Source organism: Hetaerina americana, unplaced genomic scaffold (assembly GCF_022747635.1).
Source record: "Hetaerina americana unplaced genomic scaffold, ioHetAmer1.1.p SCAF_13, whole genome shotgun sequence".
Taxonomy (NCBI): Eukaryota; Metazoa; Arthropoda; class Insecta; order Odonata; family Calopterygidae; genus Hetaerina; species Hetaerina americana.
The window spans coordinates 14,732,344-14,760,319 of NW_027286403.1; the positions used below are offsets into that span (position 1 = coordinate 14,732,344).

Genomic DNA, 27,976 nt, shown 5'->3' on the forward strand with positions numbered 1-27,976 from the left:
TGAATTTCCCCCAGTTCACAAAATCATCCATCAGTTTCACAAAATAACTTAACAAGTGTTGCATGAATGTGAGTGGGAAAAACTTTAAAATGAATTATTGGTATACGGAATGCTTCATACTGATAATAATGTCTGGTGGGAAGTGGGGATAACCTTCCTAAAAGAGGTTTTGGAAGAGTAGAATAGAAAAAATGTGAACGAAGTGTAAGGAAAATTAGAGTTACTGGATCATATCATCTGTGAAGAGACCGTGAAAAATTCAGAAAATGATTTCTGAGAATTGTGAAGGGCATTATGAATGTATGGAGTCTAATTAATGAAATTATTCATTTAGCTGGTGAAAAGACCGAATAGTGTTAATAACTTCTATGCCATAATATTTTACAATAATTAATCAGTTGTTAAACATGCAAGCAAATATTACCAAGTACAGCTCTAATAACATCAAAGTTACAATGTTGGAATAGCTTTAATTCACCACTCCACTGAAAAGTAAGGTAAAGAAATTGAAGTATATAGTACTTTTTGTCAGAAACAAGAGTTACTCCTTTGTAATTTCCACAACCACTCTAATGTTAGAGGAGAATAGCAGAGCCCCGAAAGTTGATGTGGACCAACCAATTACAAGCCACAGAATATTTGGTAGAATTCTTTTTCACAGTAGAATTAATTTCAATTAAATTTTTGTGAATTTTTTATTATTATTTGAGTAATATGTACGCAAATGTACTAAATACACAAATTCCAATACCAATCATAATATTCACCAAATTTGATGACTTCATGCATGATCATTTTTGTATTTGTTGCACCCAAAATATACCCTTGCGAGGAATTCTGAGAGCATGAAAAATAATAAAATGAAGCACAAATTTTATTGGCAGATGCATTCTGGATATATTTTAGGGTTGCATAATTGCTGTAACTATTATCAAAATACACATTTTATACATTTTTTATGCTCAACATCCACATGAACTATAAACTAGAAACATTGCCAAGCACCAAGCTTGCAAGGCTAAAAAATCTACATCTTTCTACAAATAACAAGGATATAATACTTTGATGTGGCCAGGACTTGAGCCCTAAACACAGCATATTACCATGATTACCTAGATAAAAAATAACAGCATGCAAACCACCCAATCTTGTTCCATAACAGAAATCCGAAGTGGTAATTCATTTTAACCACACAGAAAAATTGATGACATGAAACCAAATTGAATCAAATCAAATTATCATCTTTCTTGTTTGTGACTTCAAGTTATAAGCATCAAATTGCTTAAGTTACCACCAAACACAATCCACCATGATTCCCATGATTGGTAGACCATATGCTATTAATAGGGTAATGTACTCATTCCATTCTCACTAGAAAGTACAATCAGGTACAATAAGCAGTGGGGCACAAATAGATAATCAAAAACCATAGCTGGTCCCATAAGATCAATTTTGTTGTCCGCTTATAAAAATAAGAGATGCAGACTAACATAAATGAGGCCACCATTATTATGTACCTAATGTTAAATAGTTAAAATTTTGAACCAAATATAATATTTTAATATTACAGTTAGGTTTTTAGATATTACTTTTTTGATAAAAATATTGTTTTAAAATTGTCACACTGATAATTTGTTTCAACTGGAAATCTTTCTACCATTTTTACGAATTTTATTAAAAAAATTGAAGTTGTTGAATCATAAGTATTTACATGCTTATTAATCTAATCAGCTGAATATACTTTGATTTGTATTTTTTTATCTACAACTCTTTTACTTTTTATTATCCATACACACACTTCATCTACTTCAGTGGTCTCCAAAGGACCAGCAACCAAGTAACACTGGACTTCCTCCTATTGTCCATTCATATGAGGTAATCACCCCAAAGTGAAAAACCTTCGGCTTGGACCATGGGAGTCAAATAATTTTCAATTTTCGAGGCTCCCAAAAAGTACCCACCGATCTGAAAACCTTACCTAACTGGTGAAAGGTTTGCTGGGATGATGAAAATCACTACTTTACCCTCATCTCTTTGGGTTTGTTGACCTTTATGTCTCCTGAAGAATAAGTGGATGCCCAGTTTGCCAGGTATCATATCTGAGTGGGTTCCAAAAGATTGTTCTTTTAGTTCAAATGAGGAATATATTCTCCCCAGATTTAAGTCAGAAATGGCATATTCTTGGAAAGAAGAATCGTGCTTGTTGCCATAAAAACTTTTCGGAATGTACCTTTGCTGAACTATGCCACTCCTCTAAATCCATTGGAAATTTTAAAAAAGTGCTGTGTCTATCCTCATCCATTACCTGGCCATAAAATGCACTTGATGGGAACATAACTATCAATCCCTCAACATTGCATATAAGCTCATCCACCACAGTGGTTTGGGTCATCACCTACAGAATTAAACCACATACCAAAGACACTGAAGTAACAGGCCTCGGACTATCCACAGTTTCTCTAATAGGTCTCAAAATGACTCCATTTTCTTTCACCTTTATTGGATTTATGCAAATGGAATTGTTTGTGGTGAATCTAAAATGGATTCCCAAAATAAATTCAATTGAAATATTGAATGAGTATGTAATACAGCATGTGATATTATACAAAAGCAAACTAATTAGCAGCCACTGAAGCTTTTTACACTGAAACTTACTGCTGCCAGAAATGGGGAGAGAATCCACTCAAATATATACACTAATTTCTCCACCAGAAATTCACATATTCTCCAAAGATTATAACAATTGTGATGGAGTTAGGACTAGGATAGTGTTATTTCATTATTGAGATGCATAAAAACAAGTATTTGCTTAATAAAATTAAGAATATTTTTATTAAAATGAATTTCCACAAGGTTGAGCCAGGAACAATTGAAGTATTTGCTTGTTAAGAATATGATAGAGAAATGTGTTTAACCATTATATGATATGTACAAAGATTAAAGCAAAAGTAATTGATTATGGTGTTGTTAATCTAATATAGTAATAGGGTCAATACATTAACACCTTGATGTACTGATTCAATTTAAAATAATTTTCTTGCCATGATGAATCAAATCCCTGGCCCCAGAGAGAGATAAGGAATTACAGGTAATTAAACCTTATTGCAGTAATGGTATACTTGATATACAGTACGAGAGGAATGAGAAGCTTCAATAACTTTTCAAGCGAATCAGTCAAACTTTTAATAAAGAAAATCACATTGAATCAGATTCGTTAACAGGAATTGCTGACCTGGTTACCTACATGAAAAGTTTCTTCTATGAATGTATGTCAAATTTATGCCAGTAAAAATTAGTAAACATGTCATGTTTCTACACATAATATGAAACCTGTAAAAGTGTGATCAGTAATTACCAACGTTTTAATGAGACCGGAGGTTATCAATATGTGGGTCATTCAATAACTCCTTAGAAAGCCCAAGAAATGGCGCTGATATAATTAGAAATGGTTTACTTTGAACAAGCCTCATCTTTTACTAGGTTCCTGCTAAAGTTTCATCTATATCCATTGGGTGGTTTCATTTTAATTGTCGATTGAAGCAACCAACTTTTTTTTATTTAGAATAATGCAAAAAATGAGGTTCATGTGGTGATTAAACGCTTCCATTTTAAAGGCTTAACACCCAACAAGATTAGAGCCAATTTTGGATGAAGTTCATAGCACAATTGCTGCCGTGCTTGCGACTGTTTACCATTGGGTTAATGAGTTTCAACGTGGCTGTACATCCACAAATGATGAACATTGTTTAAGAGGTCCAATGGAAATGAATTCCTTCAAAATGATTGAAAAAATCCAAAATATGGTTGCTTTGTCAATAAATAACTGCAGAAGAAACATGGATACAATACTACACTCCATAGGCAAAGGGCCAGTGGAAACTGGGTTTCTGAAGGTGATATGGCCACAAAGAAGGCAAAAATGGTGAAATTCTACCAATTGTGTGTGAGTGTAGCCAAGATAATTTATGATTTATTGAATAATTTGTAGATGAAATGTACATCAATTCCCACTATTTCTTTCATACAAGAAGCTCTAGGGGCAAAAATCATTCATGGGTATGAGTTTTTCTTTCATCCACAATATAAAATATACTCACTGTTATTTTTGTAGATTGTTGAACCAAGGCTTAGCAAACATCACATTTTTAAAGAAAACTTGGGAAGGAATTTATACATTGTGCGGACTACATAGATATCAAAATACATCATCATAGTCTTAAGGATGAACCTTGAAATTAAGAAACTGTAGAGCATATATCTCAAATGAATTCAAAAATATTTCCATCCCATAAATGTTACTGTAAAAATAATCATGCCATGGCCACTCTAATGAATATATTTCTCCTTTCCTCTAATATAAGAAAAGAAGAAAATACGAAACATTAGGTATCACATGAACCACACTAAGCCATCAATTGTAATCGTATGAAATAAATTCATACAGAGGAGAGAAACCTGTCCATTTCAAGGTCATAGTATTTTACTATAAAACCACTAATGATGAATTTAACTATACCAAATTCCAAGTTAAAGTGTCATGCAATAATCAAGCCAAACCTCAGGACTGAAGAGAGATCTGAAATCTCAACTGAATCAATGCCACTCTGAAGTACTAACCATGAGAGGGTGGTGCTTGTTGTGGAGGTGGTGATTCACTGCGCTCACTTGGGCTTGGTGGGGTCGGAGGTCTTTCACCATAAGCTACTGGTCCAGCTCCTGGCACAACCACTGGACCTCCACCTTGCTCAACATAGTTAGTAGCATCAGGGTAGCCCGGATAGGCAGAAGGGTAAGCTGGGTTTTGGTACTGGTACTCTGGCCGGGTAGGATAATGGTCATAGTCTTGATACGTTGGTCTGTATGGATCCTGATACCTCCGTGCTAATGTGGAAAATAACAAAAGCCAAGTACAAAAATATTAGCACTAAGCTACATACTATAAAGCATGACAAAAGGGCAGAAAAATGCCAATAGCATAGAAATATCTACACTACATTAAGGTAATAAACGAAAAAAATGGAATTAATGCAAAGCTTATAACAATCATTTATGAAATATTGCTATAGGTTTTGCATTTAAGTTTCCATGATCCATTAGGGACTGAAAGATACTTCCAAGGGACAAGGTTGAGCAAGGGCCAAATGTCATAAATTTGAGATATATTTTATGACACAAGTAAAATGGATTGTCAGTGAAAGTAAAATATAATTCTTGAGAACAATTTGTGCATAACTAAATATCAAAACTATTTTCACTTCAATTAATAAGGGCTATTTCCATCATCTACTGAATGTAAACTTTAACCACTCAAAACACTAATGAGGCCTAAACCTACAAGAGGCTCTTCAATGATCTAGCTGTCAGAATAAAGAAAAGGAAATGACCAGGATCTGAAACACTGCCACCGTTAAATTTTAAGATACTAATACATGTAACTCTAAAAACCCGGCAATGACATCCCAAGTAGTCTCAAATGGAAAGAGGATTTCAACTGAAGTCCACTAGGAGGAAGTTCTGACACCACCTATCATGAAAATAAATTTAAATATTGATTACCTTGTGTTTATTTTTACGAGCAAGGTCTACCTACAGGATGATTTTTCCATAAAGTAAGAGGAAAAAATCCACATGAGAATGCACTCAGAGCTGGGATACAACTTTAAGGGTGTCATGTTTCAACCAATATACATCAAGGATAAAATTTTGAAACACGATTCAGAGAGGGCTCCACACTAAATTCTAGGAAATTTCATTCAAAGAAAATCAGTTTAAATGTTATTATTCAATTAAATGAATATTGCCAGTGACTTAGTTACTCTATTTACCTATTGCTGCCACATAATTATTAAAATGCACACAGTAATTTCTCTAGTTACTGCAATATACCTAGTGCTGATATCAAGCTCAAAAAATCTGCAACAGGCTAATATTAATAGGCATACAATGTGCACCACTACCTGAGAGAGTTATGAAAAGACACAGGTGCATGGGAAATAAATCACGAATTGTTTTCCATTTTAGTTTGCAGTGAACTAAAATATATGGAGTACAAGGAGGTCTAGTTCACTGGGTATAATTTTGGGAAGAGTTTGATAGGATTAGTTTGCAATGAACAGTTCAGCAACTCTTTTGCCTCTTAGTCCACCATTGGATAAAACACCTATTCGTTCACAGGGAATAACTCAATGTGGATAATTCTGGAACTGCACCTCCCATTCAGTTCACCATTAGGTGTTACAACTTTAAGTGGGCTGGAAGCAGTTCACCAAGAGTAAAATACTTCCACATTATTTTATTTATAAGTAAGAGTTCTATTATCAGTAATTATTTTCAGTACTATCAATAACTATTAAGTGATTACAATGGCACCACCTTAGGGGTCGAAATATTGATATAAGGAAGATGGTAAAATACACAACACTGCAAAACTGGGAAAATATTTTTCCAATTACTAATGTTAAATTTTATGAATGATTATCATAGTAATATAGTACAGGTCCCACTATCCATTCTTTTGCTCCATCATATATGACACTTCAAAAAGTGGAAGTCTGATTCAGCCAAGATAAATTTGATTGAACATGTCAAAATTTACAAAAAGTTACAAATGAAACACGGCCACAAGAATTCTGAATTGATACAAATTGAATACAACAAAGAAATAAACAATTTCTGGGTATGTTACCTATAATGATTCCTGAAGGGCCAAGGCATACTTTTGCTCACAAGAACATTGCATAACAAATAAAAATATTGCTCACAGTAACAGTGGAGAAATGTATCAATTATTTTTCCAACCATCATTACACTTGTTCAACATTCTTTAATTAGATTTGGAGTCAACAAAAGCAAGTGAAAGTGTTATTGATATCAAGATGTAGAAAACTGACCCAAAAGAATATTTTTTCTCACACAATACAAAATTTGTATACACTGCGTAAGAGTAAAATACTTGAAGATTTGATTAGGAACAAGATTTCCAAATATCCATACTAAAAAGAAAGACTCGTACTTTTCCACAGATTTTGATAGGTTTCCACAAGATTTCCAAAGGTTATGATAACTGTCATAACTGTTGGGAAATTTATACCTGAAGTGTTCTATATTTGTGTATGTATGAATATGCAACAAATTTTCCTTATGTCTGCCTTAAATTAGGCAGTGGAAAAGGTCTACGAGATGTGAACACCTTGCTTGGTCAGCAAAATTTTTCAGATGGACTGACAGAGAATAAACTGTAGAACAAAATAATTAAACAATTAGATGCATTATCATCAATGCTGACAAAATGTTAACTTGAGTTCTTCCTACAGTGACTTTTTATGTGACTTAAATGTTCCTAATTGGGAGAAAAATAGGCCAAGTTATTTTCAAAGTCATTCTTTCATTTTAGAGAAAAAAATATAGGTTATGTCTAAAAATAGTCATGAAATATCTCATTTGCCTACAGAGAGTTTTTTCCCTTACTGGAAGAGATTTTTTCAAAATTGAGCAGCATTTCATCCCAAGAAAGTAAAAGTTATCAATTGTAAATATTCTGTTGATTTTTAATTCAACAATGGCATGACCTGTAGTAGCAAGATATCAAATAAAAATCAGTGGACTTTTTTTAAAGGATGATCATTTGAGTGGGCAATGAAACAAAGAACGGGTAATAATGATGGAGATTTAGGTTCTGCCATATTTCCCTTTACTGTTAACTCTTAAAAAGATTCAAAACTTATACTGTTTTCCAGTTTTGAGAAAATTAAATAGATAATATCTGATCCCTTTTAGGTCAGAACCACTCTACCTGGTAAGAGACAAATGAAGTTCAATGCACTTCATATGCATCCAAATATTCATTCCATAGATCTTAAGAGATTTAGATTCCATAGATGTTCTCTTAGACCATAAAACAGAGCACATTTTGCAAGTACAAGATTTTCCACAATCAAAGTTCACTTCCAAATTTCCTTTTCATGTTAGAATGGCATTTTCATTTAGACAAAACTGTCATTAATTTTCCAAAGGTTAATACTTACATGGGTCAACATCAGGATAAGGCTCTTGAGCAGCAAGATGCTCATAGTTTCCAAATGTTGGGTACGTAGGTGCAGCTGCAACAGTTGGGGGGACTACTCCTGTTCCACCATAGGTGGCATATTCAACTGGCTGCCCATCAGGCCCCATGTGATGCACTTCTCGTACAACTTTGGTAACAGTGGTCACCTATAAAAGGAAGCAATTAAATTTCCATTAGAGAATACACATGCACCCATGTATCAGATGGAGACTTTACACAGTCATACATAATACTTTAAAGTAGCTGGGCAAAGCTAAAGACCAGAGATTCTTTCCTCCAGGCAGGCTTATATAATAAAATTGTGTGAGACAACTTCAGTAAGTGCTACACCAGACACACTGGTAGGAAGTTAGTGACACAATTGGGGAAGCACAGGAGGTGGCCTGGTAAAGTAGTATATCCACTTTAGCAAATCAGCTACTGAGAAAGCACACTAATATAAGTACAACTTGATTTTGCACACAAAAGGGAAAGATTTGAAATTCTGGAAAAGTTGGGAGATTAAAACTCAATATCCAAATATGCTATTCAATGAATAAGTGTTCCTCAGCTAATCCCTCATGCTTGCTAGTCATTTGGGAAGATCCAATCTTGACTAACAAAATACATTTTAACTCCCTTGCTTAAAGCATACACTATTTATTTATTCTATGTAACCCATCACCACCTATGAAAAACTTCAGCTAGGGTTATTTTCTCCTTTCTCCCTTCCATCCTCATAGACCCTCTGCCCCCACTCCATTCTGAGAATGTATATAGAATGCGCAATGCAAAGGAAAGTTTGTTTGAATCCAATGATGGCTTATTGAAGTCAAATCATCCTGTTGAATAAGGTGAATTTAAAAAAAAGGGAAAAACGCCTTACTGCCAAAGACTCGCTCAATAGTTATTTGCACTATTGGATTATCCAAAATTTACATTAATCCTGACAGAGATTAAGAATATGCTTTACCTGTTGGGTAGTTTGCTGCTTTTGTGTTCTAGAGACTAATGTTCCAGTGGAAGCTGCTGTGGCAGGATCTCCACCATGCAGTGAAATATGAGACGAATTGGGAGAATGATTATCGGGATGACCATTGGTGGGATGGTAAGCCACATCCACTGCATAGGCACTTGCCTGCTGCAGTTCAGGTTGTCCTCTGAGGAGTAAAAAAATAAGTATTAGTTAAATTACTTAAAGAGATATTTTTCTAGGTCTTAGGAAAATATACATGTGCACATGAGTCAAATAATACAAGTTGTACGTTGAAGTAAACCAGACAAAAAAAATTTTAGTTTTCATGAAATACTTCTTCAATAGCTCATGGTGTTCAAATAATAAGAATGACAACATATCAATCCATAATTGTTTATTCCTATATTTCTCATTCACCATTTACTTTTTCAACCAAAAATACATTAAATGGTTATTTCCATCATCACAGCTTTTCATAGTTTCTAAGTAGCTTAATCACAAAATGTTGAACCTAATTCTAGCAATATGTTCCATAATTGCTCACAGCTATAAATGTTAAAGAGAGAAATATCAATTTAATTCAATAGTTTTTTTAAAAAGCTTGATTACTGTAAATTAGGTCAAAATAGTACCTATCACATTTAAACAAATTAAAAACGTGATCAAGTAATAACTGATAAGATTGAAATTTAGAAATTAAAAATTTTTCACAATTTTATATTACCCTTGGGTAACTTTTTGAAAGCTTTTTTCATTATATTTTACTAAAAAAACCACCAAGATCATCCACAGTGAAAACTATTATACCCTTTGGCTTTATATCTGATGGTTGGAAACATCACCTCCACTTTTAAGTCTTTTAATCCTTTATATAAATTTAATTTACTCGGCTAATTTGAAAAAATGTAATCCAAATTGGATTGTCAATACCGAAAAACAATCAGGTAGACCTAAATATGTTAAGTTGAATTAACCGTGTACAGAAGCAAAGATTGCAATCCAGGAAAGGATAACTAACATGAAACAAGGGAAAAATGACTCTTTATGCAAGTTATCAGCAGCCATCTTCAATCACTTTTCAGAACATACAACTTTCAAAATTCTAGTTGAATTAAACCTTATGGATTCTATGAGAAGTAATTCAGTTTACAACTTTGGGTACATACGTTGCAACCTTGGCCAGTCTACAATTGCAGAAATTTGATACGCTTAAAAATAGAAGTGCTTTGCTACAAGCCTGGTACCGATGGCTCGGCGATAAATCACCAATATTCAATCAACCAAACTTAAGTGTTGTTCCAGTAGTTAAAATGGACTTCAATCACAAAACATCGTAAATACTACCTATTCCCGTGAAGAAGGCTGATTAGACTAACACAAGTGCCAGGGAATGGATTTACATTTTTCTTTTTCAATTCACTTTCATCAATTTCCCGGGAAATATAATCACTGCATCAGTATGGTAAAGCAAATTTGTTTAATTATTAACTGCTCGTGACCTTTCATCTGTATAACTCGTCAGGAGACGCAGTCGATATTCCGTGCCTTTCAAATCCTCTGAGTAGGTGACACGACTCATCACTGCCGGAGAATTTCTCTCTCGATCGAAATAGTCCGAAATCAGGGTGAGAGTTTACGCCTGTCATTTGTAATTGACCGGAACTGCACTTTCATCGCTAACTGTAATGGTGTACTCACATGTAAAGAAAATCTGGATCCCGTGCCCAAGCCATTATGATTATCTCAACGAAGTGTACGGAGAGGTGTGTGTATGTAAGATGTCCCAATGGTGTAGGGCATTTCTGATAAGAACTGGTGAGGGGAGGTCGAGTAGGGCACTGGCTCTTATCGGCGCTCGATCGGATAAGGATGGGGAGGAGCTGGAACGGTTTACCTCACGAATAGCAATCGTGCTCACTAGACGGCACATCTGGCGGGGAATTACTCGGAAAAGGAAAGATTGGAAATACGGAGAACGCTCAGGCGGCATTCGTCTAGTCGTTAAGTGGCAGGTCGCCCGAAAATCCCGCGGGAGACCCGAAGGCGCGAGGTGGACACCAGTTAGAGGCGGAGTAACGGGACTTCTTACGTACGGCAGCAATCTGAACACTCAATGTGCGCCAATGGCTGACTGCAGTGGGCACGGCGAGGCGCAGTCGACGAGAAGTGAGTCGACTATGTTCTCAATCAAACACACCCCTCTAACCAAATGCTATCGCGAGCAATATTGCTGTTCAATCGATTATTATCACAAAACAAATTGCACTAAAGTAACCTACTATTATCTTTGACATCCATAATTCTATATTATTTTATCTATAATTCTACATCAATTCTATATTATTATTTTAAATGTAATCAAGCGCTAATATTTCATCGGAAAAAATATTATCCATTTCATAGGTCGAACTACTAGGATACAAAGTTTCCACACAAATATAAACTGCTCCCATGTTATAACGACATTTTCCATGGATTCAGATACACCGCGCAGTGGATTTTATTCCTCACACTGTAGCCTTTAGAAATTCTGAGAAAAAATATCGTTACGATCCCTTAAGCACAGGGATTTCCTCCACTCTAGTGACACACAGCTTTTGTGAGAGAGGGAAAAGTGGGGGTTATCGGAAATCCTCACTCCCGCACGTTACGCTTGAAAAACAAATTCCGCTTGTTTCATCTTTTTTTGCCATGCGATCTTACCCTCTCTTACCTTCACCTTTCTTGAACGACAGGATTTGTTCATCCCATTCAAGGTGACTAAACATTAAACTCATACACGTCCCATTTCTTCGGGTGAGAGGGTAATCTACGCAAGGCAATTCCGAGGTCACGCGAGGGAGGGGCTGGATCAAGGGATATCCCAAAGCCCCGATCGAGAGGGCGGGGGCCTTTCCTCGCAGGCAAGGTTTTTACAAGTTGGCGTACAGTACGGAAGTGGCCACCATTCCACCGGCCTACGAGACCGATTTAATAAATTATGGTGAACTTTAACAACACATAGTATTTCACAATTAGAAAAATCTTACTATACTCGGACATATCATATGTAGTGCCTCAAAAATCCGAATAATAGCACTGGTATATCAGATGGAATAATACAAATATAGATCGTAACTGATCTTGGCTTTCGGGCGTCTCCCCTTAATAACTACCACGAAGACGGATTGCAGAAGGACGGTCTTTCTTGGATAATTTGGACAAAATACCAAGCAGGGATTCAATAATGAAAAAGGCAGGCCGTGGATAACTGTTTATATACATGGTTCCTTTAGAACGCAGTTCAGGATTCGCACTTGAAAAGTCACATTCTGAAGACGCAAGCGGAAAACTATCTTCAAGACTAAAACAGGACGGCGTACTCTCTTGTCACTGATGTAGGGCTAGTCACGTCGGCAAAATGGCATGGCAATGAGGAAGTAAAAAGTAGCAGTTGAGCAAAATCGTCCCAAAACAGCAAAATCATCCTGGCAGCGCAAAACAATTCATTAACGACAAATCCACGCATGAAGGTTTATGAAGTGAGCAACAATAAAATTGCGGCAAGTGTATACTACTTTATCGAATAAAGCTAACAAACCCTTTCGGCTTAAAATCAGCACCGAACTAAGCAGGATTAAAATAACAAAAGGATCGTGTTACTCCATTTATTTGCTTGAATTAAATACGAACGCGCAAGGAATCTCTAGCGGTGGTCAGTGAATCCGCCATTCTGTAAAACTACCAACCGTAAGAATCTCACCGCACGTGAGCAGCTCAAAAGTATGGATGGTTTCAAATTTACTTTTGACCTAATTCCACGAAACTTTTGTACCTACGGTTTGTATTTCAACAATACCAAAAAAGTCTCGAACTGAAAGCACTCCTGCTCTCAGAACACTGACCGGAAAATCAATCTACAAATATTTTTATATTAAAAGATGGAAAAATAATGGTCTGTTACCCATTTACCAAAACAAGACTTCGCTTATCCAAAAAAAATGAATCATTCTTGCTTTTGAGGTAAATTAAAGACACGAGATACATAAACATATGATGTCCTTGGAACGCGAAGTTCGTGAACTGCTAACCAAAAAATAAATGGCAAACAAAACTGACCTTTCTTGGGAATGCATTTTGGAAGGTTAAATTCAAATTTATAGGAGAAAGAGTGTTTTTCTGAAAACAGCTGTGACGGGGATCACGCTTTGGTCGGTGAAGAGTGATTTTGGGCAGGGTCGTGATTCACACGCTTTTATAGATATCGAGGAACATGAACGCACCGATAATGTAACCCATCATTGAGTTAATATCGACAAGGAATAATTAGCCAGTCACCAATTTGAAAACAAAATCATAGAGGAAAATGTCACGAACGAGAAAAGAGCCCAGGAAATTGATGAGGTAACAGAGGAATTAGAGGAGGAGCCTATCACACAGATCTGGATCAATGCCAGACTTAGAGGCAAGGGTGGCTAGTGGCACAACGGGAAGTTGAACAAATTAATAATATTATATCATTAAAAAAATTTGATCATGAAAAGCCTATTCTCACGCGAAAAATAAAAGATCAGACTTTTCAAAGGAGTAATAAAAGTAATTGTATTATTCCTCAATGTTGAGTCGTCATTATCATGTCGTTTTGTCGTAGTGAAGAATTTTTGAAAACTTTGTTTGGTCTTATCGAATCAATTAATCCTTCTCGGGTGAATGTTCGGTCTGCTGGGGACATACTTGAAAACGAAGACAGAATCATGGCATAGAGGGCGGGAATTGTATGCATATACGGATCCAGCTACGCACACGAGCTCGTTTGAGTTCCGCTCGGTGGGAAAATTTCATTGGGTTCTTCATACGTATACTACTCGATAGAGGTTGAACCTTTTATTTATTTGTTCATACGTCATTGTCAACGTCAAAAGTTCATACCTCTGTGCCTAACATGAATTTTCTTTGCTAGCGAACGCATCAAAGTGACTCTGAAATTTCTACTGAATCAATTTTTGCGGAAAAAATTTTAAGAATCGCAAGGCTGTTTTGAAAACCGTGGTTGCAGCCCGCCCCTCCACAACCCCGCGGTGTACAAGTATTTGAGCGATCGCGGAGTTGTGGAGACGAGTCATTCAGCCATTAAATTAAATTATGATATTGACTAAAATTGAACACATGTAGCTGATTTAGTTTTTCATCAAAATCAACAGAAACAATTTGATTAATTGCAAGAAAAAAATTGCAAAAATTACCGCATAGCTTAATGAAATTTTTAGAGGATTTCGATGCATTATTTGCAATACCCCTGGATGACTGATGGTACCCACATTTTGACACGAGAAAGCTGCCGCTATTTTAAGCACACGTGGCTGATAAAAAGTAGATACATTAGTTTCGTCCTAATTTTATTGCCTGTATTTATAACTATAACCGGCGCAGAACTAGAGCAAGCTCGTAATTAAGCGTTTTATGGTAGGCTTGGCGTTAAATAACGGGGCAGCATCAGTCAGTGCGTTACCACAAATTTAGTTGGAAATTTAATCTGCCTAGATTTCAAATCTGCCATTTACTAAGGATTTTTCGGCGCAAAACGTTCAGAAGTCCAAATACTGCGGGAATAGGTGAATTTCATTCTTTTTAGCAGCATAAATGAACCATGTTTTACAAAAACACTGACGAACAATTTTTGATGATGGGCGTCGAAATCTTGGCACATACGCCCAAACCCTTCTTCTGGATGGTAGCAAGGCTATCATGGCAAATAAGGCGGCAGTTCCTTCGATGTTGGTCCTTTCTAAGTTTTGACTTCTCCCAACCTCCCCGGGACTCTTCTTTCATTCAGCACTGAAGTTAGTTTAGCCGAGCCAAATCTGGAAGTGGCCAGTCAGCTAGACAAATAACACTCTCAAAGATGCATAAAATTTTCAAATTCACAACTAACATCTTTCTTTCACCTTATTCTTCCAAAACAACTCAAATTTTCAGCAATCGTGAATAAAAATACTTTATAAATATTCCGTGACCACGTTCACATATTTGCCACCTATTCATAACTGCGCCAGATAGTACTACAGAAAGAACTTTTGCCGTACACATATAATGAACGAGCAAGCAAATACAAGCAAATTTTGAGAGCATAGCCTCGTTGCGTTAGAAATCACACAATTGCGCTTGGGAAATGAGCTGTATGCATTAAGCAAACAGGTGCTTTATCAATCGTAACTTATAAGAGCAATTTCTTGGCTCGTAATGAATTCTGCCAGCACTACATAGAAGAGGCAATAAAGTGAGCAGAAGAACTGGGCACCAAAGGAATCAAGTCGACTGGCAAAATTAAAATGCTCCATTTCTTAGATGAGATCTCAGAAGTAGCAAAAACGGGAGACGAACTGGTAGCGACTATGACTGCTACGGCCCATGTGTGTACTTCGGGAATAGAGGTACGATCATCAACAAGGAGAAAACTGAAATCCTTCATCTAACTCGGCAGTAACATAACTTGGAAGGGAAGAAGTTCGACCGAAGAAGGGGCAACTAAAATGTTCAAAGACGCTGAGGTTGCAAACAAGGAAGCAGTTCGTCAAACCGCTCGTATAGAGCATGGGTTTCCACAGATCAGGGGCATGGAACATTGGAAAAGTGGACAAGAGAAGAACTGAAGCCTCACGGTGCTGGAGGAGAATTCCGAAGATTAAATGGACAGACAAGCGTGAGAAACGGGGAAGCATATAAAAGAGTAGAAGAGGAAAGGACAATACGGAGAACTCTACAGAAAATAAGAACTATATGAATTAGACACACCTGGAGGCACAATAGATTAGTCAGAAACGTGAAAGAAGGAAAATTTGAAGGGAAGATTCTGCGAGGAAGGCCATGAGAAAAGTATTCTACATGGGACCAATTAGGAAGGACGTAAAAACGAAAAGTTTTTAGGGAGTGAGGGAATTAATACTGAATAGAGAAGAATGAAGTAATGTGGTTAAATCCCTAAACATCTTGGGATTGAATAACTGATGGTGTGATGATGAATAAACACTGTCACATGCGCCCACTAATGCAATTTTCAATAATGATGTCGAAAAGTGTTATTTAAGGAATGAACGCCCTGAGCGTAAAATGTTGACAATAATGTATCAATTTCTTTTTGCACGCACACAAATAATTAATTTTTTGCTGCTGAGTTTTTCACATTTCATTCAATTTTAAATACATATCAATACCATTTCGAGGTAGAGAAATACTGATCACAAATTACGCTTGCAGGGCAAACGGATTTAATAAGTGACCTTAGTCAATCAATAGTGATATGTTGACCAAACTATATTGATCCGTGGGAAGAAACTTTGGACAAAATCTGGCGCATCAAATCTAGGCCTGAATTCAGGGACTGAAAACCTACAAACACGAATACTTTCTACGCTGGAAGTAAGGTCGCCTGCAAAAGGAGATCCATATGCAAGCGAAGTCAAACGAAGGGAAATAAGCTCAAAAAAGACTTCTCAAATAAATAGCACATGATGCAAGCGTGAAAATTGGAGCTCTTGGCAGCGGCATGCAACGGATCACATGCCTAATAGCACTTCTTCAGAAGCATAAGACGAGCACAGCAACTAAAACGAAGAAAAAATGGAAAGAGAAATTTATCATTCCATTCAACGGCGATCGAAGAGAGAAAAATAATGGTGATATTAAGACTAGCACTAAGGGCGAACCACAGCTGAAATATATTCACGAGAAGAATTGGATGCAAGAGGCTCAGATAGGAGGGCGACACTTAAGATGAACCCTCGTGGACACGGAACCGAGCCAAGGATTTCCGGGGCGGAAGAGCCATCGAGCGCCCTGGGCTCGAGGGTGGGTGGTGGCAACTACCATTTCCGCGCCCCTACAAACCCCTACCCCGGCGACCCCATCTCCCCCACTAGACCCTTCCGACGCCTCCCCCCAAGGGCCATCTAGGCAGTTCCTAGATGGCACCGGTCGCGTCCGTCTTAATTTGGTGCTCTAGCCTTCCGCTCACTTCAAACTTAATGGCCAAGGCAGCTGCTGAATGAACAATGAACTCCTTTCTTGCTGAAGATGACACAAGGAGAAAAGCGCCAAAAATGAGGAGCAAGACTGCGAGCCACCCTAGGTCGTGAGGTAGTTAAGATAAAGAAGAAATGAATAAATACTGGAGCAGAGCGGGAGGAGGGGAACCAGACAACTGTAGCACCTAAGATATTGACGAGGGCATAAAATAACGATTTTAAGACATCAAATAGATAAATAATGAGACTAAGCTTATGGAATTTTAAACAAGCTCCCCTGCCTCGTCTTCACTTCATTCCCTCGGGAAATTAGAAACGGATTATATAAATATTAAAAAATCATCCATGCAAAAGAATGAGCTTCCGCATGAAAAAATTAGCATTTTTCACCGGCTCAAAATATGGTTAAACTAAATTTATTGTTTTTCGATGACAACAGTGCGTGGGTATTTTATTCAGGAGAAATAGTTTTTTGGCAGTGGCAGGCGTACTGGCAATGCTCAATATTCATCCCGGTTGGTTGTGTTTTATAGGACTACCGAACATCCTATTTAAGCAAACTTACCGGTTTCCGGCGAAACTTAGTGAAATTTCTTCATCATGACATGAAAAAAAGAACTAAGTATTCCATAAGCATTAACTTGAGTTTTTGGGGAATACGAAGTTTTTTCTTTTGTTTCATTCTTAGAAAGACGTTTCACAGTTAACGCTTATAACACATTGCGTTGCAATACGAATTAAATTTAGGGCTAAGCACGCACATTTTAATCAATTCCAAAATAAAGAAAGCCTAAGAATCGAACGATAAAATGCTGGAGTTATTGGCACCGGCACCGTACAATTATTCGTGTAAAGATTAATTCAACTGCATGTGGAGTTGAATTAATCTTTACTCGAATGAATTTACGCATCCATGGGGTGAGAAAATATTTGATGTGTTCCAAAACTGAAATTCCAGCAGAAATCTTTCACTCAGTCCCTCCAAACTACCAAAAAAAATCTTCAAATCTAAATTAAAACGTAGAAGTCACTTGACGAAAAAATCTACAGCATGAATAATCCACACGTTCACGAGGGCGTTTCCTTCCTTTTTCCCTCTGGTTTCTAAAAAATTGAACTGCTTCGCGTCTTTGGTTTATCTAATCATTTTGGGGTCATCGTTGCGAATCCCATACAAAGACCTCTCAATTAGTAATCGTGTACCAACCAGTCTACTACTTAACCAACGTATTATTAAAATTGGTAATATTTTGTCGCTAGACTAATATTGACGCGCTTATGACAACGTTGATAAATTCGCTTGTAAACACTGTGCGTTAATCTATCTGAACGAGAATAATTGTTTTGAGCCTCATTAAGTAATATTGAAGGATTTTTTGTACTTTTTGCAAGAGATAGGCATTAATGGGTTATTTAAAATTCCTCGTGAATTTAAAATCCTAGTGAACTACTATCGCAGATCTAATTAATCCAAATTATAAACTTATCTTGGTTCAATTGACGATAACTCTAGTGTGGTGTCGCGGAAATTCAGGCAAATACAAACTGATACTCATTTCGAATCATTTATCACCCCCGACCACGGAGATTTGACGACTACGGCTATGCTGAAGGAATGGAGGATTTTGACCGGTTAATCGAACTTACCCTCAGATCTGCCATGATGCATCTGGTTACTTACGCAAATTTTTAATTTCTCGTTCTAAATTCTTGGCGTTCCTCTAAAAAAGAAGTTTTATCCAATGTATTTCCATTCCGATCAGAAACGTCGGATGCGAGGGAACACTCAAGTTCAATATTTATGTAACACTTTAAAGGATTAACTAAAACACTATCGACTATAGCATTTAAGTGGACAGCAAGCTAAAGGAATCAAACTTGGAATCAAACTCTCAGCATGGAATGTTGTATCACGATTCAAATACCGATTTCAGTGATTTGAAATAACTTATTCCCCATATATGTCGAGGAAATGGTAAAAGAGGCATGGGAAGAAGTGGAGATGGGAATGAAAGTCGGAGGGGAATTAATTAAATCAACTGGGTTTTCAGATGAACAAGCTTCAATTTCCCAGTCAACCAAGGGGTGGCAAGCATTGCTGAGTGTACTGGAAAGTCAGGGGGGATGGTTAATGTAGTAGGCACATAATAAAAAGAAATGTATTACGCAAAGGAACTTTTACAAGGAGGGCATTATGGGTGTTAAGACTCGTTAAAACTTTGATATGGAGCGTGGATTTGGTATGGCATGGAAACATGGTCGTCGAACCAATATGGAAAGCTAGATTGGGGGATTTTGAAATGTGGGTTTGGCGAAGAGTGGAAAAGGTGAAATGGACAAATAGGAAAACAAATAAGGGGCCAAGCACAGTAGAAGAGGAGAGTGGATGGTTGGAAGGAATCCAAAAGAGGCAGGATAGATGGATGCAGGGCATTTTAATTAGCGATGGGAGGTTGAAGATTGCGATAGAGACGAGAAGGTTAGGCAAGCGAGGAAGGGACAGGAGTAGGATAGGCATGATGGACGGAATGAAGAGAGGACGGAAGAGCAGGTTTTATAGGAAAGCCTACCCAGAATTACAATTGCTAATATGGCTCATAAAAAATTCCGTACATGCAGCCAGTTCTTTTCTCACCTGAAGTCTCTCATCTACGCAGCTTTACCAAGAGCTTGAAAATCGCACCAATTGGTTTGCAGCGGAGATTGTCCAAAGGCTTCCATCATCAGGAATTTAAAATCCGGGCCCTCTGCTCTATGGCGGATGGGCAAGAATACTCTACCCAGCTAACTAAGCCGCCAATAAAGCATCCTGTAGCCCTAAGGGTACAGAACAACATTGGTTTCGCTTTTCCAAGCTGTTTTCGATGCTACGAGTTATGCATTCATATGTGAGCAAAATCTATGTCTGATGTGACACATGTCCAATTTGATCACATGTTATTTTTATAGATTATGGAATCACATGCGAAACATTACCGTACACTAACCCCTCTTCGCCGCTCCAGTTTTAATCGTAATTGTAAGGCTAAGTACGTTTTTATCCCGAGCGACCTAAGAGATCCTCATTGAACTGAAACGGGTAACACGTTCTTTACATCTTAGCAATAAATTGTAAATTGTATATTTGAGTAAAAATTAATACAAATACCTTGTATTTTCTAGTAACACGTTCTTTATATTTGAGCAATAAATTAGGAATTGTAAATTTGAGTAAAATTAATACAAATACCTTGTATTTCCTAATGAATATAATTTACAACGACAGTCATTTTTTCGACAAACGTAATTAATTTTGTGAAAAATTTAATAACGTCATCAAAAGGTATTAAATTGTTCCCGGCTCAACTTTGTGGAAATTCATTTAATAAATCAAAAAGTATCTTGAAAATCTTATGTTAATTATGTCGCATGCTAATCCTATGGTCATTAATGCAACAATGTTGTTCGCGTTTTGAGCTATCGTTTGATTTTTTACTGACACCCAATATTTAGTTTACCCAATAGTAGTTTTTTATCGGGTAAAACTAATGACACGTTTACCCTATCTCATCGATGGGAGATAATTTACGAACATTAAATAACAAACAGAGAGAACATATCTACCGCATTAATTGCTTCATACAAAAATGTTCATTAACGAATACAGTAAAGTCAGGCTTCATAAGGGAAGAAATGTTATTAAAATTTAGTGTACAAGTACTATTAAATCAAATCTGCCCAGTCGTGGTCCTCCTTTCACAAGTGACTTCACTCACCGCTTCAAATGAAATGAAGGTCTCAGTCACGTTTCATCGAGGAAATAGAACACCAGACGAAATGTTTTTCGTTCAATTAAGACCTCCCGACACAGATTTTAATCGATCCATCAAAATGCGTTTTTTTGGCAAATGTCATTATACAACGCTTTTACTTTAGAGTAAGGCGGAATGACGCTACTTCACGCCTCGCACCAAAAACAAAAGCTTTCCGAAACAAGCGGACACCCTCGCAAAATCGAATCCGAAATCGAGTCTAATAGGCTTCCCGTGAGTTCGTGATATGATGCTCCGCTCGGTTTTACGACTCCAAATCCAGACAACACCGCTAATGCCGAGCACGAAGCAGGCAGCCGCAGAGACAAAATTTATAACGACATTTCTCAATAGTGGCAGGATGCGGAAATGTTCCATTCCACCAGTAGGGAGACAAAATAGAAAGAAATACAACCCCAGACGGAATGAAGTAATTAAACGGGAAATGAAAGTGGTCCTCAATTTTAATTGCCTCAACCACGTCCATTTTCTTAAAGGAAAGACATTCTCCTTGGAAAATGGGATGATGTGAAATGCTGTGGGAGCACCTGCAGCCTGAATGCTACGTTGATGCTGGGAAACAGGCTTTCACGAAACTTAATGGGTTCGCAGTCCTTGACTAGGCAAGCAATTACTTGAGTTTCTCTAAAAAGGGTGAAATATTTTCGAGATTTCACATTAAGTGTGATACGTAGGTCGTTCAATAGGCCCTTGGAAAATCACAAGAGAACGCACTCGTAGTATCAGATGCTTGCTTTTAGTAAGTCTCATCTCTCACTATAAACTGTTGTTAAAGTTTCAGCTATGTTCATCACGTGGTTGCATTTTAACAGTCGATTGAATCATTGGAGCAACAAAATTTTGTTTATTTAGAAAAATGGAAACGATGAGCTTCATGCGGTGATTGAATACTTATATTTCAAAGGCTTAACATAGAGGGAGCTAAGTCGAATTGGGTGAAGCTCATGGCGCATCTGCTCCTGTTTTTGCGACTGTTTACGATTGGGTAAAAGAGTTTAAACGTGACCGTACACCCAAAAATGATGAACAACGTACGGGACGTCCAGTGGAAATGACTTCAGAAATGATTGGCAAAATCCGCGATATGGTTTTGAGTGATCAACGAATCAAAGTCCGCGAAATAGTTGAGGCAACAGGCATGTCACAAAGTACAGCGTTTTCAATTTTGCGCGAAAAAATGGTTGTGAAAAATGTTTGTGTGCCGCATTTGCTCTCAGAGGAGAGTAAACGTAACCCGTGAGGTCGATTCGGAGGCTGGTTTGGCGATTTTTCATCGCAATCCGGACGAGCTTCTGCACTGATGCATAACCGTGGACTAAACATAGATACACAAATACACTTCTTAGACAAAGAAAAAGTGGGTTTCTGAAGGTGATTCGGCTCCGGAGAATGATAACACCCTGAAATCTGCCCACAAGGTAATGGGCACGGTTTTTTTGGTATGCACGTGGAATGATCTATATCGATTACTTACAAAAATGATTAACTATAAATGGAGATTATTATACGTCGTCATTGCACCGGTTGGGCGAAGAAATCAAGAGAAAGGTCGTTATTTGAGAAAGAAAAAAAAATTCTCTTACATCAAGGGAGTGTAACAGGTGCAAACCTGCACAGTTTCGATGGATTTATAGTTCGATCGATTAGAAAATCTTCCGCATTTAACAGATTTGGCCCCCTGCGACAGTTTTTTATTTCCAAACTTAAATAAATGGCTCGGCGAAAAACGATTTACTTTAGTCATAGTTACTTGAGCATAAAATTACTCGTAAATTATTACGTACTCAGCTGTGAATCAAGTTTAATTCATTATAAAGATGGAAGTGTAATTGACGGACAAAAAGATATTGTCGCCCCATAACACTCTTCTGGATATGAAGTCGTCAAAATAAAACTAAATTATTTCTCAATCGGTAAATGAAACTTATGAGTTGACATTATATCATAGACATCAAATCTGTAAATATTCATGTGGAATTTAGTGTCACCATTTACAACACGTGTTATCACGCTTAGAAACCATGAGATGCGGCAAACATGAGCGAATTGAGAGAACCTCAATCGAAATAGAGGAGTAAGCTAAATTTCGACGAAGTTGAAAAGCGTAGGAGAACTAATTCATCAAAAATACATGGCATATTAAAAAAAAATATTTTGGTGTAAGCGCTTCGGATACAACTTAGATAAAAGTGACTTTGGTACTTGCAAAAATATTGCAGGAGAATGTTGAAAGGAGCATTTTCAACTGAAGAATTTAACTAAATGCAGAGAAAAAACCGCCAAGTGTGTGATGGGTGTTCTTTGGAGACAGTGAGAGACAATACATGAGGCACCGTTTTCAAAGGTACAAGACATTTTACAAGTCCTCTTAAAACAGTCTGCCATGTTAGTTTTCTAATTCGCATCCCGTGTAAAGTAGCCAAGTAACAAGTGGTGCAACTATGGTTACCATCCTCCTTATATGCAAACTACAACGACTTGTAAACTGATTCTTTCGCTTTGAGTAGAGGGCCAAGTTCAATGTACAAGCAATACGTGACAATGATAATCAACGGCGATTCAGGACAATGAGTCGTACGATTTTTCATGCGCGACATTAAAGAAAGAATCCCAACTCCGACCTAAATCGGAAGGCAATATAATGTAAGCGAATGCCGAAGGAATGGACAGAATGACAGCTCTTTCCTTTTTAACAAAGACAGAGGAAATTATATATTGAGGGATGAGCACACATAACGGAAACATCGTGATCTCGGCAGGAATCCTTGGGATTCCTAGGGTTCATTCGTTCTGATTCAAATAATATTTCATTTATGGAAAAATAATTTAATTTTAATTATTAATTAAATCCACACATTTAATCGAATACCGAAGTTGATCTGCTAGGAAATACATTTGATGAAGTATATGCGTATCCATCCATAACACAATTGTTAGGACAAAACATAAACTCGCTTCTCCCCCGCCCTCGCATTCTCTCCGCCTGAAACCTTCCTATCTGACCTGAAGAAGGCCTCAGAAAATGCCGAAATTTCAAACTCCCTAAATTGTGAGCGTCCTTTTACGTGTTTTCTATTTATATTTTGGTGTTCTATTGTGCCGTCCAAATGTTATATTGCTCTCGTGGGTGGTTCTACATGATATATATCATGTAGATATGTGTATATATATATATATATATATATATATATATATATATATATATACATACACACCATAAACACAGTAATCAACCCGAAGGTCGGTTTGGTGATGGTAGAGTTCACCCAGTACAGAGCCCGACGGCGTGTGAAATTCACACACCAGGGTAGGGGGCCAGTTCCTTTCCCTGTGCCGGTTATGGTTTCCCAAGAAGATCTGGTACTCGAAAAATCACTTTAGCTTGGGTGACTTGGAGCTGCAGGTGCCCAGAGTGCCTCGCCCGGGCATTGAACCCGGGACCCTCCGGTCGGCAGTCCAACGCTCTACCCCCTGGACTACCGCGACCCACACACACACACACACACACACACACACACACATGTATATATATATGTGTGTATATATATATATATATATATATATATATATATATATATATATATATATATAATCATCATATATTATAAGTATCATAAAAATATTTTACAAACCATAAATACAGTATATTTAAGAAAATCTAACAACTTAAATAATGAATTACAATGAATATTGCGTCATCTTTAAGGTAACGAATAAAAGATAAAACTAAACCAAAGGAAATATTTCCTTAAACAAGAGCGCAACGCCAGAACTTCTTCCAATATCTTTCCATTTTTAATCAAATTTCACGAGGCAAAACATAAAGAAAGCCTCGCGACGGTTTTCCGGCCTTGTCTCATGACGCAAAGGAGATGTGGATCACAAAGGGGAAAATGAAATTAAGGCGTATGAATATTTCGGAATGTCATTAATAAGAATTAAGAGAAGAAATTTCAAACAAGGTTCTAGAATGATGTAATTCATAATGATGAAGTGCTTTATATGAAAGGCTTTCCTAATTCCCACGCAGCGTAGATAACAAATAAGAGACTTTTACTTCATTTGGACGACGGCATCCTTCTAAATAACATTCTATGCACCGACCCTTGATTTATTTCTACTGAGATCATGGAGAATCTCCAAATCATATCCAGGAATATACCTGTAATTATTACAGGTGCCATGTGATATCAGTTTGACGATACTAGCTTTAAAAAACCCTATACTTCAAAGGGATGAATATTAACGCGTCAATATACCGTGGCTAGTGAGTTCCCAAAACGGCTACATTAAATAACGATACTTCGTAGTTTTAGTACTACATGTTAGGTTTTTATATTTTCAATTTTTAATTGAGCTATTTCTTAATTATGGCCGTGGTACACACCTGGGGATTCAATTAAAAAAATAAAAATGCCCAGCTATGTCTTGAATTTTCCATCAAAACTACGGACCTAGGGTCTAAGAAAAATGGGTCACTCGATTAAGTTTACGAACAGGATGCTGAACTATATCGCAATGCCAGACAGGCGGAAGGGGGAAGCGAATAATAGCACAGACTGGGATATGCTTATACCTGTATAGGTGGTTTTTATTGATTGGATTTGTTATTGTGTCACGAATCGAGATTTTTTTCGAATAAAAACAAAATATCCCTTTTCCACTACACTTTTAAACACTTTGTGTTTCTGTTACAATGATTTGGAAAGAATTTATATGCACACGCTGGAAGTTGAACATAAATTCTCAACGACGATGTGTGAAAAATTGCTACTCATGAAGCAAATAAAATGATTAACTAAACGAGCGTTAAAATACCTAATTCACTGCCCGGTGAAACATGATCTACCACGTAAAATATATACTACTACATACTAAATATGACTTTCCAGGAGCGCCTGCCTAAAACCGCACGTGAAGGTTCAATTTGTCGACAAATACGCGATCATTACCGGGAAATGGCGAACTAGCTTACATTCCCCGCATTCGGGGAATTCTCAATGGTACTCCGAACACTCCGGAATGTGTGAGCGCTGCTCGAACGTACCTTATTAATGCAAACTAACAACCGATTACACTCCGATAGCCAACCTTTAAAGAACATTAAATTTTAAATTCGTATTTTCACATTTTTTCCCTCGCAGAACACACTTAGTGGAACGTATGTTCAAGTACAACGACTAAGTAGAAAATTAATTTTATTTCAAGGCCTACGTGAAAAATGTTGTTTTAATTTAGAAGTTACATAAAATCTACCACATTTGCATAATAAATTTCAACCTTGAAAACCAAATGATTTTTCCAAAACATCGAAAACTGAAATCTACTCTCTCCTGAGTAGAAGAATATTTAGTGACTGAACAGTAAATAAACCAGGATCCCGTGTGGTTTATTTATCATTCAGATATCTAACGGGTTTGGATTAATGACGGGCTACGCTTTATTGCTTCCATATAGAGGGATGATTACATGAATTTAATTACGCACTTCCATCTAACATATTCTACCGCAATTGTCTAATTATTTGTTTCCCTTTCCCTGTGGCCCACTTTCTATTATCATATCTCCCAAATGCCTGCTGGGAGGGTTTTAAGAATTGAGGTCCAACATAAACAAATGCAAATTGGACAAGGCAGGCAGCATTCACAGATATCAACCCTTTGAAGTTTATCAACGAATACTGTCGACTACAAATACGATTTTACGTTTGAATATCGGTAGCGCAATCGTTCGTTTGTCACTCGGAGCCAGTATTTGTGAAATCTGTCATGCATTATTATTACTCGGGGTCTACCGATCAAAGGTACATTTTTGATTGACCCAGAAGCTATGCACTTCTGTGGTCGCATTGGAAACGGCATTTCGGGCACACAGAGCAGAACTCGAATGAAGATCGATCATGGCCCTCTCCGTACTTCAGTACATAACAGACTTGGTCTCAAAAACTAGAATAATCATTTGACGGTAGTATACTACAAGAGGACATGGACAGTGAATTTTGATTTTTTAAATATGTTACTAAGCCCAGCGATGAAAACACAAACGACTTCACGATAATACTCGACAATAGAGAGACGATCCTCGGGATGTTTATGGGTTGATTAATGCTATTCAAATATTTACGGAAAACTATGATTATACGCAGCTAGCAGGGCCTGAGGAAAATTGGCTCCCGCTGTGCTTGGAATGGCTTTTGTACAAAGCGGCAGGAGAGGTTTATGCGGGATCAATACATTTTTGGCGAAATTTTCAGTGAAACCTCAAGAGTAACAAAAACGATCAGGTTTGCATTTTCTCATCGATAGCGGTGAAAAAGATTCCGCGAACATTGGAAGCGCTCTATGTGAGGCAACGTTTGGTAATTAAACATTAAAGACATTGAAAAGTAAAGATCAGAGAGAAGGAATTTTTATCACGTTTCCGTTAATTTTGCGAAATTACCAACCAGCCACAATGACAACATGTCAAGCCGTAATCAGGAACTTCGTAATTTCTATAAAATATACCAGTAGCTTTGGATTATTCAGGTCGGGACCGAGTTCTGCTTTTTGGTGGCGTATGCGATTAAGATTACGACCAGCTAAGATGAAAATGTGATATTTCCCCTTCTTCTAAGATGATGACGCAGATTACAACGCTAAGGACAACATACTAATTGAGATTCCATACACTTGTCATTCTTATGTTTTTTTTTGAAAAAACAACACTCCCAGGAGTAGCTAAAGCTATTTTCTTTATGTTTTAACAATACATTATACGATATTACAAACTCTCCCCCGAAAACTATTTAATATGCATCTTTCTGCTGAGAAAGATAGAAGAGACATTAAAACGTTTGAAAACTATGGACCTTTTTGTAATTTAATATAGTTTTATGTCAGGCTGCACGGATCATTTCAGAAGGTAAACGACAAGCTAAAAATTGGCGTTGTGAAAGATTCTGAGATATCCTGGAGTACTCGTTAAATATAAATATAAAAGCGTTGTGTGAAAATATAAGGCAGATAAAAGAGTGAATGAGCGCTTGAGGGACTGGTTAGAAAATAGGACGTGGCGTGAAACAAATACGCGCCTGCTTGGTCAACGTTATTCTGAGAAAGGTGTGCCGGAGAAGGATCAACGGAGGTCGGTTCAATGACTGGTG

General features: G+C 37.1%; 1 protein-coding gene across 9 annotated transcripts in view; it reads right to left on the bottom strand.

Annotated features, from left to right (window-relative positions):
* The window catches only part of p120ctn (adherens junction protein p120), a 295,363-nt gene that overhangs the window by 50,181 nt on the left and 217,206 nt on the right, over positions 1 to 27,976 (bottom strand). For all 9 annotated transcript variants that reach the window (XM_071583290.1, XM_071583289.1, XM_071583294.1 and 6 more), the window contains 3 exons: positions 9,018 to 9,204; positions 8,025 to 8,211; positions 4,618 to 4,881 (listed from right to left, as the gene is read on the bottom strand). In XM_071583290.1, the coding sequence (XP_071439391.1) occupies positions 4,618 to 4,881; positions 8,025 to 8,211; positions 9,018 to 9,204 (638 nt within the window). The remainder of the gene's footprint in view (positions 1 to 4,617; positions 4,882 to 8,024; positions 8,212 to 9,017; positions 9,205 to 27,976) is intronic.